Source organism: Sesamum indicum, linkage group LG2 (genome assembly GCF_000512975.1).
Source record: "Sesamum indicum cultivar Zhongzhi No. 13 linkage group LG2, S_indicum_v1.0, whole genome shotgun sequence".
Taxonomy (NCBI): Eukaryota; Viridiplantae; Streptophyta; class Magnoliopsida; order Lamiales; family Pedaliaceae; genus Sesamum; species Sesamum indicum.
The window spans coordinates 3,390,027-3,407,564 of NC_026146.1; the positions used below are offsets into that span (position 1 = coordinate 3,390,027).

General features: G+C 33.6%; 1 protein-coding gene across 1 annotated transcript; it reads left to right on the forward strand.

Annotated features, from left to right (window-relative positions):
- Positions 15,562-17,196, forward strand: LOC105178673 (probable phosphopantothenoylcysteine decarboxylase). The gene is made up of 3 exons (XM_011102206.2): positions 15,562-15,663; positions 16,131-16,478; positions 16,796-17,196. Exons 2-3 carry the CDS (start codon positions 16,134-16,136, stop codon positions 17,084-17,086), a joined length of 636 nt encoding a protein of 211 aa, XP_011100508.1. The 5' UTR covers positions 15,562-15,663; positions 16,131-16,133; the 3' UTR covers positions 17,087-17,196.

The following is a 17,538-nucleotide window of genomic DNA, read 5'->3' on the forward strand; positions in this document are numbered from 1 at the left end:
GATTTTTTTAGGAGACCCATTGTTAATTATTGGTGTTGTGGCAATTGAAAATTAGAGAAATATTGTAGGTGGATGGATGCTTTTAGGTTGCACAATTGACTCTATTTATAGAGGAAAGATGGATGATGACATTTATTAATTAATTAATTACTTTGTATCTTAATGTGTGTATATTGAAGTCTTTTGTGGGCTATATATGAATTAATTAATTAAAGAAAAATAAAAATCTCAGATATCCCAACCTCTTCATTTTTTTTAATTTTTAACTTTAATGTTTTTATTATTTATATTATTTATTAAGTGTGAGTGAGTCAGAATAACTATTTGGGGTTATGAAATTGTATATTAATTAATATATCTACAAACATATTCAGTTTTATACAAAATGATCACTTTTTTTGAATATTGTATTCTTGCATATTAAAAATTAATTAAAATTATTAGTTCTATTTGAAGCTTAAGTTTACTTTTATCCCTTTTGTATAATTAAGTATGATGCTCATGAAATTTGGTTGGCCCAAAGTGGTCCAGACAATACAAAAAGAAGAAAGAGATCGCGAGAGTGTAAAGAAAGACAAACGCAAGAAGCCTTAAAGGGACCAGGGTGCACCCAGGAAGTCTATTCTAGCAGAGCACCCATGAAATCAAGTAGGAAGTCCCCATAATTAATAAATTAACCAAAAGAGCCCAAGCAATGCAGGCCCGAGAAAGCTCAAATCTAAGAAGGCCCAATTGGTCCACAAGGAAGCCTAAAGACTTGAAATTCCAATTACATGGGCTCCATGGGTGGATTAGATGACATCCATGTTGACCTCTCAAAAGGCTCCATAGAATCGAATACGGACCACGCCCCCCAATGAGGACACGTAGCGCTTTCAGCCGGAAGTAACCTTTAGACCTTAAAATCTTGGGATTCCGGCACTTCGCGAAAGATCGACATCTTATCTCCAAAACATATCCTCATCCACAATAGAATCCAACTGCTCCCGAGGATTGCGGGTCCCCATCCGCCAAGAATTGACCATTCATCGAATCTGGGATTCAACCTTATCCAACTACTGGGAGATGACCCCCAATGAATTCATAAGAAATTTTTCAATGTTATTCAACCAATATGAGATAACCATCAATCAAATCCATGGAGGTTTTGATCTTATCTAACCAGTAGAGGATTGTATTTAAATTGAGAGCTCTCCTAGAGATAAAAGGCCAACTTTAGCTAAAATCATAATTTTATTCTTACTTGGAGTTTTATACTTTGAACTTCAATTTTCTTCTCTTGCCTATAGACAAAAATGTGTAATTTCACTAATTTATACTCTTTGTTGCTTTATCTCATTAGTTTTGTACTCCTATCATTTTTTGCTCGCATTATATAGAGTCGTCTATGGGAACACAAAACTAAGATGTGAGAAACATGAAAGTTACTAATACTGAAACTAACACCTCCTCGAGAATCACTTACAGAAGCATGCTCCCTCTCCCGTTGGACGACCTCTAGCTATGATCAATATCCTTACTTTATGTTGATTTGCTATTAACCCAACTTTGAATACATAGAGAAATTTACGGTAGGATATTCTCCCTGGGGGAAGGTTGGAGCATCTGGTCCTATAGTAAGGCACCCTCAACGATTGGAGGATGCAAGTTAATATGCTTCAACAGGGACTTTTACACTTGTAGAGACATGTCTTAGGATCCCCCTACTGGTATAGGAGGGCACCCTCTTTAGCTGGATGGAGCCAAAGTTGCCAGAGTATGATGGGAGCACGGATTCCAAGAGCACTTTTCTTACGTTTAGAATGTTGCCTTCTCCACCGTTATATTGTTACAATCAAATGCTGCTTGTTGGTGATAACCCTCACACAGTCAGCTCAACGGTGGTTAAATCAATTACCCATGGGATCAACTCCGATCATTTAGAGAATTTCGTTCTCCCTTTCTCCATCAATTTGCGAGTGTAAACGATGTCATAAGGCAACCGTGAGCCTTTTTTCCGTACGACAAAATAAAGGAGAATTGTTGAGGGAGTATCTGCAGTATTTTAACTTAATGGCCCTAGAGGTCCCTTTTGCTACCTCTAGTGTACTAACATGTGCTTTTGCATAGGAATTGCAGGATGAGGACTTTTTCAAGTCCATAGCCAAGAAACCCGCTCCCAAGTTTGACAACCTCCTAGCACGAATTGAAAAACTATATTAACATGGAGGGACTAAGAAGTACAAGAAAGAAATCGTTTGTGAAAAACACAAGGAACTGGAAGATGATGTGCTGCTCCATTCAAAGCTCAAGGAACAAACCCTTGTCTATGTATATATCTAAGCCCTCCATGGAGGAAAACAAGTCATATTTCATGCAGGCACCTAAGCCCTAATCCGTGCAAGCACAAAAATCCTGTCTTCAACACAGGCATCCAAACCCTACTCTCAGTAGGTACTTTGAACCTTCCTTCTCCACAAACCTTTGCCTCCTAGCAGGTACCTAAGCTCTACTTTGTGGAAGAACACAAGTCCTACTTCGTCCAGGCACCTAAGTCATTCTCCATGGTGGCACACAAACCATGTTCCATGCATGCACCTAAGTCTTCCTTCATGGACACTTAAGCCTTCCTCTAGGGCGGCAGACAAGCCCTACCTTTGTGAAGATATGTAAGCCCTACTCGATGGCAGCGTTAGGGATGGATATGCCGTTGGGGCATCTATGGACCCATCCCAGAATTGCTCAGGTTGGGGCGAGTTTGGTACACTTTTTGATGGGTCGGGGTAAACAAATTGAAGTCGAAAGGTTCGGGGCAGGTTTGGGTTTTTTTCCCAAGCCGCCGCATTAGTTTTTTTTTTAATATTTTTTATAATTATATACTTATATTTGGTAATTATTAAAAAATTTAAATTAATTATAAATAAATTATAAGTTGAAATTTGAACATATTAAAATTTGAAGGCACTAGATTGGTGTTTTATAAAATATTTGGAGTTAAGTTATATAAATTAAAAAAATTAGAAAACAAGTTAGAATTTTGATAAAAGTTAAAATAAAATAATATATATATATATAGGCATATAATCTAAGACAAAATTTGGTTTGGGTTGCCCAAGTGAGCCATCAGTGCACCGCCTCTCTCCCACTCTAGGCATAATAAAAAAACAAAATTAGGCCAAAGTCAAATTTTACCTTTCTTCCTTAGCCGTTTTTTTTTCCTCCGCCAAGACTTCGAACAGGTAAGAAAAAATTACTATTTTAAACGATCAATTAATTAATATATTTTAATATTATTTTATTAATAAATTTCATCCAACTCGAATATGCGACCTCACGGAACGATCTCAGGTTTGGCAACGTAATTTTTCCAAATAGGTGATGGGTCTTGAGGATTGAAACATGTATGTTAGGCTCATCAGGTTCGTCCTCGACTAAGATTCTCCGATGCTCAAGTTAGTTCGAGTCGATATCTGATTAGAAGGTGAATGGTCAAAAATAATTAACGCTAGTTACCTCAAGTGAATTATATTTGAGTATTTATAGGGCCCAATTTGACACAATAGATAAAGCCACGGGTAGTATCCTGAGCATCTCCCAGCTTTATTCGAACGATGCACAATTCTTCCTGCCTTATCGTGTCGGTCTATGGGTTAAAGTGCGGGGAAGGGCTCGGCGACCCAACCCGTGACCTTACACGCGGATCCTGATGTAATATCAATTTTTCCCTTAATGAAGGGGCTTTTTGGTCCTTTTAGCGGGTAATGATGGGAATTTGATCAATGATGATATGTCTAACATTGGATGCCGTATTAATTATTTTTATAACTTTTATCATTCTTATTGTTTTTATACACTAGAAAAAAAAAATACTACTAATTCTTATGGTATGGAAGGATTGCTGCGCTGCCTAACTATACTATTAAATAATAAATACCTTGAAAAAGTTAATAGTGAAAGGGAGGGGTTTGAATTTTCATGTACAACTCTAAAACTTTTAATTCTTAGCCCTAAAGTATTAAATCCTATATCCTATTGGCTATATCTAACCTAGTATCATTTAGAATAGTCTAAAATAATAAGTTTTAGATACATTCTTTTGAAAAATAAATAGAAATACTATCGGAAGATTTATATCATTCCTGATCCATTATGCCTGTTAGTACCTTCAGATATTTGGAAAACTTTGATGTCCAAGTTATAAAGTAAAATAAAAATCTCAGATATACCAACCTCTTCATTTTTTTTTAATTTTTTAACTTTTATGTTTTTATTATCTATATTATATGTTAAGTGTGGGTGAGTCAGAATAACTATTCTGGGTTATTAAATTGTGTATTAATTAATATGACCTCAAACATATTTAGTTTTATACAAAATGATCACTTTTTTTGAATATTTTATTCTTGTATATTTAAAATTAATTAAAATTATTAGTTGTATTTGAAGCTTAAGTTTACTTTTATGCCTATTGTATAATTAAATATGATGCTCATGAAAATTAGTTGGTCCGAAGAGGTCCAGACAATACAAAAAGAAGAAAGAGATCGCGAGAGTATAAAGAAAGACAAATGCAAGAAGTCTTAAAGGGACCAGGGTGCTCTCAGGAAGTCTAGTTGAGTAGAGCACCCATGAAGTCAGGTAGGTAGTGCCCCCAATTAATAAATTAACCCAAAACAGCCCAAGCAACGCAGGCCCGAGAAAGCTCAACTCTAAGAAGGCCCAATTGGTCCACGGGGAAGCTTAAGGACTTAAAATCCCCAAGCCAAAGTAGAGGAAATATTACATGGGCTCCATGGGTGGATTAGATGGCATTCATGTTGAACCTCTCAAAAGGCTCCACAGAATCAAATACGGACCATGCCCCCCCCAATGAGGACATATGGCACTTTCAGTTGGAAATAACCTTCAGACTCTAAAATCTTGGGGTTCCGGCACTTTGCCAAAAATTTAAGAAGGCATCCTTATCTCCAAAAAATATTCTCATCCACAACGAAGTCCAACTGCTCCTGAGGATTGCGGGTCTCTATCCGCAAAGAGTTAACCATCCATCGAATCTGTAGGGAATTCAGCCTTATCCAACTGCTGGGAGATGACCCACCAACGAATTCATAAGAAATTTTTCAATATTATCCAACCACTATGAGATAACCCTCTATCAAATCCATGGGAGATTTGGTCTTATGCAACCAGCTGAGGGTTGTATACAATTGAGACCTCTCCTAGCGATGGAACCCAACTTAAGCTAAAATGATAACTTTGTTCTTACTTCGAGTTTTATACTCTGAACTTCAATTTTCTTCTCTGGCTTGTACGTAGAAATGGGTATTTTCAATCATTTATACTCTTTATTGCTTTATCTCATTACTTTGTACTCCAATCGGACCCAAGCATCATTTTTTGCTCGCATTATATAGTGTCGTCTATGGGAACACAAAACTAAAATGTGAGAATGATGGAAGTTACTAATATCAAAACTAACACCTTCTGGATATCACTTACAGAAGCATGCTCCCTCTCCCTCTGGATGACCTCTAGTGTATGATCAGTTTCCTTACTTAGAGTTGAATTACTCTTCACCCAACTTTGAATACGTAGAGAAGTTTACGCTGGGATGTCCCCCCTGGGGGAAGGCTGGAGTATCTGGTCCTACAGTAAGGCACCATCAGCGGCTGAAGGATGCAAATTAATATGCTTCAACAGGGACTTTTACATTCTTAGAGACATGTCTTAGGATCCCCCCTACGAGAGCAGGAGGGCACATTCTTTAGCTGGATGGAGCCTAAGTTGCCAGAGTATGATAGGAGCACGGATTCCAGGAGCACTTGTCTTACTTTTAGAATGTTGCCTTTCTCCACTAATATATTGTTAGGACCAAATGTTTCTTGTTTATAATAACCCTCACACATTCAGCTCGAAGGTGGTTAAATCAATTACCCATAGGATCACGTCCAATCATTTGGATAATTCGATTCTCCGTTCCTGAACAAATGTACCAATAGTAAATGATGCCGTAAGGGAACCATGAGTCTTTTCTTCGTACAACAAAATGAAGGAGAATGGCTGAGGTAGTATCTACACTATTTTAACTTCGTGGTCCTAGAGATCCCTTCTGCTATCTCTAGTGTACTAACATGTGCTTTTGCATAGGGATTGCAAAATGAAGACCTATTTGAAGTATCTAGCCAAGAAACCCGTTTTCAATTTTGACAACCTCCTTGCTCGAATCGAAAAAATATATTAACCCGCTCCCAATTTAAACCTTCCTTCAGCATGAAGCCTTGCCTCCCAGCAGGTACCTAAGCTCTACTTTGTGGAAGTATACAAGTCCTACTTAGTGCAGGCACTTGAGTCCTTCTCCGTGGTGGCACACAAACCATATTACATGCATGCACCTAACTCTCCTTCATGGAGACACATAAGCCTTTCTCTAGGGAGGCACACAAATCTTACCTTCGTGAAGATATTTAAGCCCTACTGGGTGGGGGCATAAGGGATGGAAATGGGGTTGGGGCATCTAGGGCCCCGCCCCAGACTCGCCCAGGTTGGGGCGAGTTTGGTACATTTTTTGGCTGATCAAGGTAAACAAATTGAAATCCGAAAGTTTGGGGCAGGTTTGGGGTTTCTTTCCCAAGATGCCGGATTAGTATTTTTAATAGCTTTTTTTTTATAATTATATACTTATGTTTGATAATTATTAAACAATTATATTAATTGTAAATAAATTACAAGTTGAAATTTGAATATTTTGAAATATTTGGAATTAAGTTATATAAATTAAAAACTTAGAGACCAGAATTAGAATTTTGAAAAATGTTATAAATTTGGTTACCCAAGTGCGCTCATCAATGCACCGCCTTTAGCTCTCCGACTCTATGCATATAATAAATAATAGTAATAAAAGATTAGGCCAAAGTAATAAATTTATTAAAGTAAAATCTATTATCCGATTTATAAATTTGATTAGTTTGGTTAAATATTTAGTTTGACTCAAAAGGTATTATAGCCAATAAATAAATTACTCAATTTATTGAATTTATCTAAACTTATTAATCAAAATATGCATGTATCTAATTAGTTACTAAAAATATTAAACAATTGTATTTAAAAATTTTAAATTTATTCAAAATAATATAGGATTTATGAGATAACTTAATTCGGGGATGTAATCAGAGACAGATGGCTAAATTAGATGTATATCTGAAAAGTTTAATATATTTAGTTATTTTAAAAAAATAAATAGGAGATACGAATTTCGATATAAGTGCATATTAAAAGTCTGGTGAAAAATATATAAATATTATCTAATATTTTATTCATAATTTATGATATTATCGATATATTGATTGTAATTTATTATAGGACACGATTATAAAGTAAAGGGTTGTGCAACTCTTTCTACTAATTTAATCGTGTTGAGATTGAGATAAATATAATTATTTATATTTGATCGTGAATTGTTGATTATTTGTTTGTATTACTTTTTTGCTCTATGGACTTATTATGTGCTTTCATGTGATATGGTATAAGAAAGATAGATGGATGGTGGTTTGAATAATGAAGTCACTGATGAGGATATTTTGAATTGAAATAAAAATAATATGATGACGAGTTGTGTGTTGTCAATTGACTAACGAAGATGATGTGACATCATTTGAGCTGTATGGTATGATTGATAACGTGACATATTATATGAGTTGTATGTTGTGTGATTATGGTTTATCATACGAGCTATATATATATATATATATATATCACACAAGGACCATTAGGTGATGTATTACAATTTGGGGTAAGCAAGGCCCTAAGGGAATAAATATGATTGTCAATATGTGTTGTGCATGGAATTTGTTTTACTACGTATGTGTATATATATAAGCTTATTAGCTATACGTTGTGTAGGCAACTCATTTCTTGCCATACATTTTTCAGGAGATAGGTCACATTTACTATCCAAACTGAATCTTATGCCTTATCATCAATCTTATTAAGTAGGTCAGTCGTGTTATCTTAAACCAACAGTTCTAGCTATGTGATTATCAGATACACTAATCTCTTACCGAATTTGCATTTCAAATTTTATAATGGCTCGAAATTTCGCTATTTTCTTTCTGGGTTGTAGCGCCCTCGAACTTTTGTACATGATTATTATTATTAGTATAAAAATATGGATGTACTAGTTCATGTAAAATATATAAAATGTTTAAAATAATATATTTTTTTTTCTTTAAAAAAGACCCCAGCGCCGCCCTTTCCCCCCTTAGTCCACCGCCTCAATCTCCATGACCGTTTCCGTCCTCCACCTCGCCACGCCTCCCTCCCCCGTCCCTTTCCTTGTAGCTGTGTCCAAAGAACCTTCTCCAACTTGCCGTCGCTGCACCCAAACCCCCTCCCCAAATTGCCCTTGTTGCCCTTTCTCTCTCTCTATATATATATAGGTATAATTATATATTAATTCATTACATTCTCTCTCTCTATATATATACTTTTTATATTGGTGTTTTATAAAATATTTGGAGTTAAGTTATATAAATTAAAAAATTAGAAAACATAGTTAGAATTTTGATAAAAGTTAAAATAAAATATAGGCATATAATGTAAGAGAAAATTTGGTTTGGGTTGTCCAAGTGAGCCATCAATGCACCGCCTCTCTCCCACTCTAGGTATAATAAAAAAACAAAATTAGGCCAAAGTCAAATTTTACCTTTAGTCGTTAGCCGTTTTTCTTTTCCTCCGCCAAGACTTCGAACAGGTAAGAAAAAATTACTATTTCAAACGATCAATTAATTAATATATTTTAATATTATTTTATTAATAAATTTCATCCAACTCGAATATGCGACCTCACGGAACGATATCAGGTTTGCCAACGTAGTTTTTCCAAATTGGTGATGGTTCATGAGGATTGAAACACGTATGTTAGGCTCGTCAGGTTCGTCCTCGACTAAGATTTTCCGACGCTCAAATTAGTTCGAGTCTATATCTGATTAGAAGGTGAATGGTCAAAAATAATTAACGCTAGTTACCTCAAGTGAATTATATTTGAGTATTTATAGGGCCCAATTTGACACAATAGATAAAGCCACGGGTAGTATCCTGAGCATCTCCCAGCTTTATTCGAACGATGCACAATTCTTCCTGCCTTATCGTGTCGGTCTATGGGTTAAAGTGCGGGGAAGGGCTCGTCGACCCAACCCGTGACCTTACACGCGGATCCTGATGTAATATCAATTTTTCCCTTAACGAAGGGGCTTTTTGATCCTTTTAGCGGGTAATGATGGGAATTTGATCAATGATGATATGTCTAACATTGGATGCCGTATTAATTATTTTTATAACTTTTATCATTCTTATTGTTTTTATACACTAGAAAAAAAAATACTACTAATTCTTATGGGAAGGATTGTTGCGCTGCCTAACTATACTATTAAATAATAAATACCTTGAAAAAGTTAATAGTGAAAGGGAGGGGTTTGAATTTTCATGTACAACTCTAAAACTTTTAATTCTTAGCCCTAAAGTATTAAATCCTATATCTTATTGGCTATCTAACCTAGTATCATTTAGAATAGTCTAAAATAATAAGTTTTAGTTTGAAAAACAAATAGGAATACTGTATGAAGATTTATATCATTCCTGGTTCATTATGTCTGTTAGTACCTTCAGACATTTGGAAAACTTAGAGCTCATTTGGTTGTGTTTTCAATAAGATTATTTTCACTTTTCACTATTTGGGTAGTTGGCATTTTGTTTGTTCAAGCCATTTTTATTGAGAATGCATTCCTATTTTAATCTTGAATTTTTTGAAATTATAGGTTACAAGTGTTGGTCATACTTGTCTTATCTTGTCAGCATGTCTTTTCTTATTTTAAATCAAATAAAATTGCTTTCTCTCGCAACCATTTTGATCAACCCTCATAATTAATTTCTGTCACATCAAAATATATATACCTATATTATTAATTCTCACACCTATATACCTATATTTGAAAATAACTAATACAAACATATTATCAGTTTTCACACAAAAATCAATAAAGTATTTTTACACAAATACAATTGTTAGAAATTGAAAATGAAAATAAAAACACAACCAAACGGGCTCTTAATGTCCAAGTTATAAAGTAAAATAAAAATCTCAGATATCCCAACCTCTTCATTTTTTTTTTATTTTTTAACTTTTATGTTTTTATTATCTATATTATTTGTTAAGTGTGGGTGAGTCAGAATAACTATTCTGGGTTATTAAATTGTATATTAATTAATATAACCTCAAACATATTTAGTTTTATACAAGATGATCACTTCTTTTGAATATTTTATTCTTGCATATTCAAAATTAATTAAAATTATTAGTTCTATTTGAAGCTTAAGTTTACTTTTATGCCTATTGTATAATTAAGTATGATGCTCATGAAAATTGGTTGGTCCGAAGAGGACCAGACAATACAAAAACAAGAAAGTGATCGCGAGAGTATAAAGAAAGACAAATGCAAGAAGTCTTAAAGGGATCAGGGCGCTCTCAGAAAGTCTAGTTGAGTAGAGCACCCATGAAGTCAGGTAGGAAGTGTCCCCAATTAATAAATTAACCCAAAACAGCCCAAGCAACGCAGGCCCGAGAAAGCTCAAATACAAGAAGGCCCAATTGGTCCATAGGGAAGCTTAAAGACTTGAAATTCTAAAGTCAAAGTAGAAACTCATATTATATGGGCTCCATGGGTGGATTAGATGGCATCCATGTTGAACCTCTCAAAAGGCTCCATAGAATCAAATACGGACCACGTCCCCTAATGAGGACACGTGGCTCTTTCAGCCAAAAGTAACCTTTAGACCCTAAAATCTTGGGATTTCGGCACTTCACGAAAAATCCAGGAAGCCATCCTTATCTCTTAAAGATATCATCATCCACAACAGAATCCAATTGCTCCTGAGGATTGCGGGTCTCCATCTGCCAAGAGTTAACCATTCACCGAATCTGTAGGGGAGATGACCCCCAATGAATCTTAAGAAAATTTTCAATCTTATCCAACTACTATGAAATAACCCTCCATCAAATCCATGGAGGATTTGGTCTTATCCAACCAGCTGAGGGTTATATACAAATTGAATGATGTATTACAACTTGGGGTAAGCAAGGTCCTAGGGGAATACACAATAATGTTCGGTACTATATTGTGGATTGAAATATGATTGTCAATATGTGTTATGCATGAAATTTGTTTTACTACGTATGTGTATATACATAAGCTTATTAGCTATACATTGTGTAGGTAACTCATTCCTTACTATACATTTTTTATAAGATAGGTCACATTTACTATCCATATTGAATTTTGTGCCTTATCGTCAATATTGTAAAGTATGTCAGTCGTGGCATCTTAAACTAACAGTTCTAGCTATGTGATTATCAGATGCATTAGCCTCTTACTGGATTTGCATTTCAAATTTTATAATGGCTCGAAACTTCGCTACTTTCCTTTTGGGTTGTAGCGCCGTCGAACTTTATACATAATTATTATTATTAGTATAAAAATATGGATATACGGTGTGATGATTTATATAATAGTTTGTGTTTGAGTTTAATAGATAAGATATAAATCCTTGGAAGTACTTGAATATTAAAGGTGATTCTTTTGTAAATTGAAAGTAGAAACATATAAAATTATATTCTGAAAATATTATTATTTTTTAGAAAATTTTGAAGCAGTCGAAACCAATTTGTGACGGAGCACGTAAAGTTGTACTATACTATGATAACTTATTGCATACAAATCAAATCATATGATTCCTAGTGGAAACAAAACTAGAGACATATGAGAATATTTGGAGTAAAAATAATACTTGTATTCTTTATCAATTATATTTTGATTTAGGGAGAATTTGAAATTTGATATAAAGATTCTATCAAGAAAAAACATGTAAAGGAGTAAGATGGATTTTCTTTTGAGGGCCAAATGAAAATCATACTATAAAGGCTAAATTACAAAAAATCCCCCTGTGTTTTAAAAACTCAACAATCCTCCCCCCTTGTTTAAGAATAAGTAAAATACCCCTTGTGTTTTTCTAATTCAGCACACGCTCCTTTTTTTATTTTGAAGTGTAATGGAGTTAAATTTTTACATCGTCTGACTGTTATATATAAATAATTAAAAATTATAAAAAATGAATTACTATTACATATATAATTTAAAAGAAAGAAAAGAAAACCCTACTCCCACCCGCCAACCCCACCCCCACCCCCCGCCCGGTAGGGCCACCCTAACCCTCGCCGCCTACCCCCATCCCTACGCTCTACACCACTTTCTGTCAATTTGTAACAGAATGAGGTTTTTTAGCTGGGATTTTAAAAATAGAAGGAGATTTTTTGCCTATTTTCCAAATACGAAGAAATTTTTACTAATATAATAAAACACAAGAAGTAAAATGCAATTTAGCCTTATAACCCCACTCCAAGAGTGGAAGGACAAGCAGTACACAGATAGTAGACAAACCAAAGAAAAAAAAACTAAAGGTCTAACGAAACTAAGAAAAAAAAGAAGAGAGCACAAGACAAATTAGACAGAGGCAAAACACTAGGATGTCTGGTTTTGTTATAAATAAAATTCTGGGTTATTTAAACTTAGATCCCTTTTAAAAATACGAAATTACGCTTTCCTTCAAAAAAGTTCTAAAAATACACTTACAGTCCCTTCATAAATTCACTAGTTACACATGATCCCTTTTTGTTAGAATTTGGAAAAAAAAAAATACTAACATAAGCAAAAAATTTACATGACTTACCCCTCATTTAACGTTTTCATATAATAATTTTGTAATTTATTTTACTTACCTCAGCATTTCTCATTCAAACCCTAACAGACGGGGGACATGTGTAAGCTGAGAATTTTTGAAGGGGGTGCAAGTGTAGTTTCAAAAATTTTTTGGGAGAAAGTGTAATTTCACATTTGTAGAGGGGATTTAAGTATAATTAATTCTATTTTTAAAAAAAAATTAGAGAATTACTATTAAAGTTATGATTTAATTAGTGAACAATACTGATGCTGGCAGGATTAGAGGTTGACTGGGCAGTAAGGGAAATTTTAAAAAACATAGACAGTGACTTTAATATGGCAAGATATGTAGCAATAGAAAGATAATTAAGTCTAGTTTATATATAAAGAAATGGAGTAAAGATTTAAATTTTCTAGAATGAGATACTAAAAAATTGGCTAAATGCCTTATTACCCCTGTATTTTTCTAAATTAACTAGAAAAAAATACAATCGTACGTATTTTGTAAATCCCTACAAAAAAAATCCATTCTTGCTGTTAGAAATTGAGAGAGTGTGCGTTGCACAGGCGAATGGTGCGGTTGGCGGATTATTTTGGCGTTCTTGCGTGATATTGTGTTGCCCTTATAACTAAAATGCCCCTATTAAGACGATATAATAGTTTTTAGGCATTTTTTACTAGTTTGTAACTTGTTTTGAGTATTACTTTTTCATGTTCATCTCTCTAAAAAATTATAAAATTCTTTTTAAATATATATTGGCAAAAAATCTGAGTTGTCTTATTGGGTTAAATGTGAATTTTTTGTGAGGTAAAATGCAATTACGGAAGGGGTGCTATACGAGTTGTGTACATGAATACATCAGTCGAATTGTAAATATAAACTTTTGACACCATCTATTTTTACTTTATATATATATATGTATATTTTATTGATAAAATTGAAGTTTGTCGTATTCATTTTAAATTAAAACTTTTTTATACGACGGATTATACTTCAGAAGGATATATGATAATTAATGATAATAATGCATGGTGTTGCAGGGGGTGCTACATATATAATATTTAGTTATTAGGAAATTATAAATGTAAATTCTTGAACAATTTTGCATATATCCAACTCTATATAAGGAATACAAAAAATTAAAAAGAAATTAATTCAATGTATTATTTGTTAAAGTACGTGCATTTAAAATGACATTACCTTTTGAAGGAAAATAAAAATTAGTTGAATGTACTGTATGTATTATATAATTCGATTGAGATCGCAAACTATGTTAGAGTATCTAAATCTAAAATGATATTATTTATTAAAAAAATAAATAAACTGTATAGTTTGTATTATAATTTACATTAGAAATTATGTGAAAGTACCTAATCTAAAATGATATTACTTATTGAAAAAATAAAAAAATAGTTGTATGTATTATTTGTATTATATTGTTCTATTTAGATATAAAAAAAAAAAAACTATGTTAAAGTACTTGAATCTAAAATGATATTACTTATTAAAAATATAAAAATTTTAGATGAATGTATTTTTTTATTATATAATTTATTTTAGATCAAAATTTATGTTAAAGTTTTAAATCTAAAATGATATTATTTATTAAAAAATAATCAATTAGTTAAATCTAAAATATTTAGAATAAAAATATTTATTATTAATATTATTTTTACTATATAATTTTAGACTTAAGATACAAAACCTAAAACTAAGAAAAAAAAAATTAAACTCATTAAGAAGCAAAGCATAGCAAGGCGGGGCCAAGAATTTGGAGGAGAAAAATCGAGTGATGAAACAAAGAAGCAACTCTTGTGGTTTAAGAAATTCGGACAAGCGAATCAAAAGAAGATAGGAGCAAAAACACAAAACATGATGTCGCTGGAAGAAATTGTTACAATATAAAGGAGGAATACTCCTTCTTTTATGATTTTGTTGCAGTAATGATGTAGCGATAGCTGTTAGTTAAATTTCAATGAAGAAGAGATGGGGACTTCGAAAGCTTCCCCCACCTTCCAGTGTTAAAAAAAAAAAAAAAAAAAAAAAAAAAGAGGCGTGGTCGGGCGGGGAACGAGACTAATTTTTTAAGGAGTGGGACGGGTCTTGGATCCGAACAAACCGGCTTTGTTGCCATCCGTGAGAGGCACAAAAGCCCACACTTACTTAACAATTGGTTTATGATGCTATTTAATGCAATGAAATGCTTTTTTTATTTTTCCTTTTCTTCTTTTTTTGCTTCGAAAAGAAAGATAATGAGCTGCTTAATTATACTTAAATTTTATGTGATTTGAAAAATTATATTTAATATTCTTGAGGTTTGCTCTCATTTAACAAATAAGTCTCTCAATTAGTCAAAATTAATTGAATTTGCTTATATTAATGAAAAAGTTAAATGAAAATTAATATATATCATCGATTGACTTTTTTTTATTTATTGGAGGTCCAATAATATTTTTCTGACTAAACTACTTTTATAATGGTGAAGATATACTTTCTCGCGAGTATTCACACGTGAAGACGTATAAGTGTAATTTGGTCATAATAAAATTTATCTGACCTGTAATAAATTAGTAATAAATCAATAGGAGTAAATATAATTTTTTTTTCTGGTTTTCTTTTTAATATCAGCAAATTCGATAAATTTTGATTAATAAAAGGACTTATTTGTTAGTCAAAAATAAACATCAAGACTGATAAATGTAATTTTTTAAATTATAAAAAAGTTATATATAATTACACAAATATGAGCAGAGAAGAGTTTAATTATCCTTAATTTAAATCAAAGGGTAGTTTTGAGAACTACATTTTAGGACAAAATCAGATTCACGCGCCGTTGGAAGAGCACATGAGCGCCCTCTTCTTTTGAAATCCTCCGTCTCTCTCTCTATCTCTCGCGACCTTCTGAACCCTCGTACGGTGAGTCTCCCTCTGGATCAATGCACTTAATCTCCTTTTGTCCAATTCTCCTTTATCTGTTTTTGCGTTCATTTTCAGTGTTACAATTTCTGCATTTTTCTGTTGGTTTATATGTGCTTTATGATTCAATTCTTGATCTGACTGAGTGAGGTGTTCTTGATTTTAAATAATTAAAAGGAAATAAAATATGATAAAAAATTGTCTTCTTTATTGAACAAAATCGAAGAAAATGAATGAAAAGCGGAAGAAGAACATCTTTTTTGTTATAAATAATCTATTCCCTCCTATATTTAATAAGTTCAAGAACTTGGAACTTTATAACCAGGAAAAGCAAAAATGAAAATTTAAGCATATGGGCTTGACTTGTCTTCTCTAGAAGCAATGAGTATAGTTGAATCAATTTGCTGTAGCTCTTTATTTATTACCTGTGAACTGGTTATTCATGTTCACTACTGTACAATGAACAGATTATGGTGCATTCAGAACCTCCAAGCGCGGATATGCAATTATATCAAGTAAACAATGCTTCGAGAAAACCTCGGATTCTACTTGCTGCAAGTGGAAGTGTGGCCGCAATAAAATTTGCTAATCTTTGCCATTGTTTTTCTGAATGGGCAGAAGTCAAAGCAGTAGCTACCAAGGCATCACTCCATTTTGTAGATAGAGTGTCGGTCCCGAAAGATGTCACTCTTTATACTGATGAGGATGAATGGTCTAGTTGGAATAAAATAGGTGATAGTGTCCTCCACATTGAGCTTCGAAAATGGGCTGATATTATGGTCATTGCACCTTTGTCAGCAAACACACTTGGAAAGGTAAACATATTTAATGGTGTTTCTCAATGGTTCACCATATTGTCAGGAATGCTGGTGTCTTGCGTAATATAGTATGCATTGGCTATACAAATGGACCAGAAAGCATAAAACCTTGAACTTGGAGATCAATTTGAAATGAATCTTTGGGAAGTCACTTTAGCTTGAAGATGTATTTTGTAGATTTGACTAAAGCATTTAGTGATTTCTTGTGGGCCTGTGGCATTCCTTCCTGTAAATAGTTGTTCATCTTCAACCATCGTCGGATGTGGTTTGATCAAACTATGATTTTTGTTGGACTTTGGTGTATTTTTATGTAGATTGCTGGGGGATTGTGTGACAACTTGCTGACCTGCATCGTCCGGGCATGGGACTATACTAAACCCATGTTTGTGGCACCAGCCATGAATACCTTCATGTGGACCAACCCTTTTACGGAACGTCATCTCATGGTGATTGATGATCTAGGAATTTCTCTTATCCCACCAGTGACGAAGAGGCTAGCCTGTGGAGATTATGGGAATGGTGCAATGGCTGAGCCTTCTCTCATATATTCAACAGTAAGACTTTTCTTTGAGAATCGGGAACAGTCGAGCAGTGGCAATATTTAGTTATGATCTATTCCGTGCTTCATTTGTAGAAATGAAAAATTGTTGTATCTAAAGTTCCTGGGCTCGTATAATTGATGAACAATATAATGTATCAAAAGAGTTTGTGGTCATCTGAAAGCTGTAATGTGCAACTAGTGGTTGGTTCTGTTTATCTAACATCCTCTATTTGAAATTTCATGCTTGTATATTACTATTTAAGAACAAATATTCTCTATCTGCAAAGGAGTCAAGCGAATGCCAAGGCTTGGTAAGATTGACCTTTTCTTGCCAAAGCATAGGCCCTAGTTTGAGGGGATATTCAATATAGATTGTTCTCCTTTTTCCGCTGCTTAAATCATTGGAGTTCCATTCATAAAGGTAAGGTTTAGAGAAAGTTTTCAGCATAAAGAGCCTGGCAAGCTACTAGAGGATGCTGTTTCAATATCTTTATATATCGCAAACCCAGTTATCTC

What these genes read in the sequence shown, in the direction of transcription:
- LOC105178673 (XM_011102206.2), top strand. Translation starts at nt 16,134, where the DNA reads ATGGTGCATTCAGAACCTCCAAGCGCGGATATGCAATTATATCAAGTA. An exon ending in CAGCAAACACACTTGGAAAG is followed by an intron (nt 16,479 to 16,795) that starts GTAAACATATTT and finishes ATTTTTATGTAG; the next exon opens with ATTGCTGGGGGATTGTGTGA.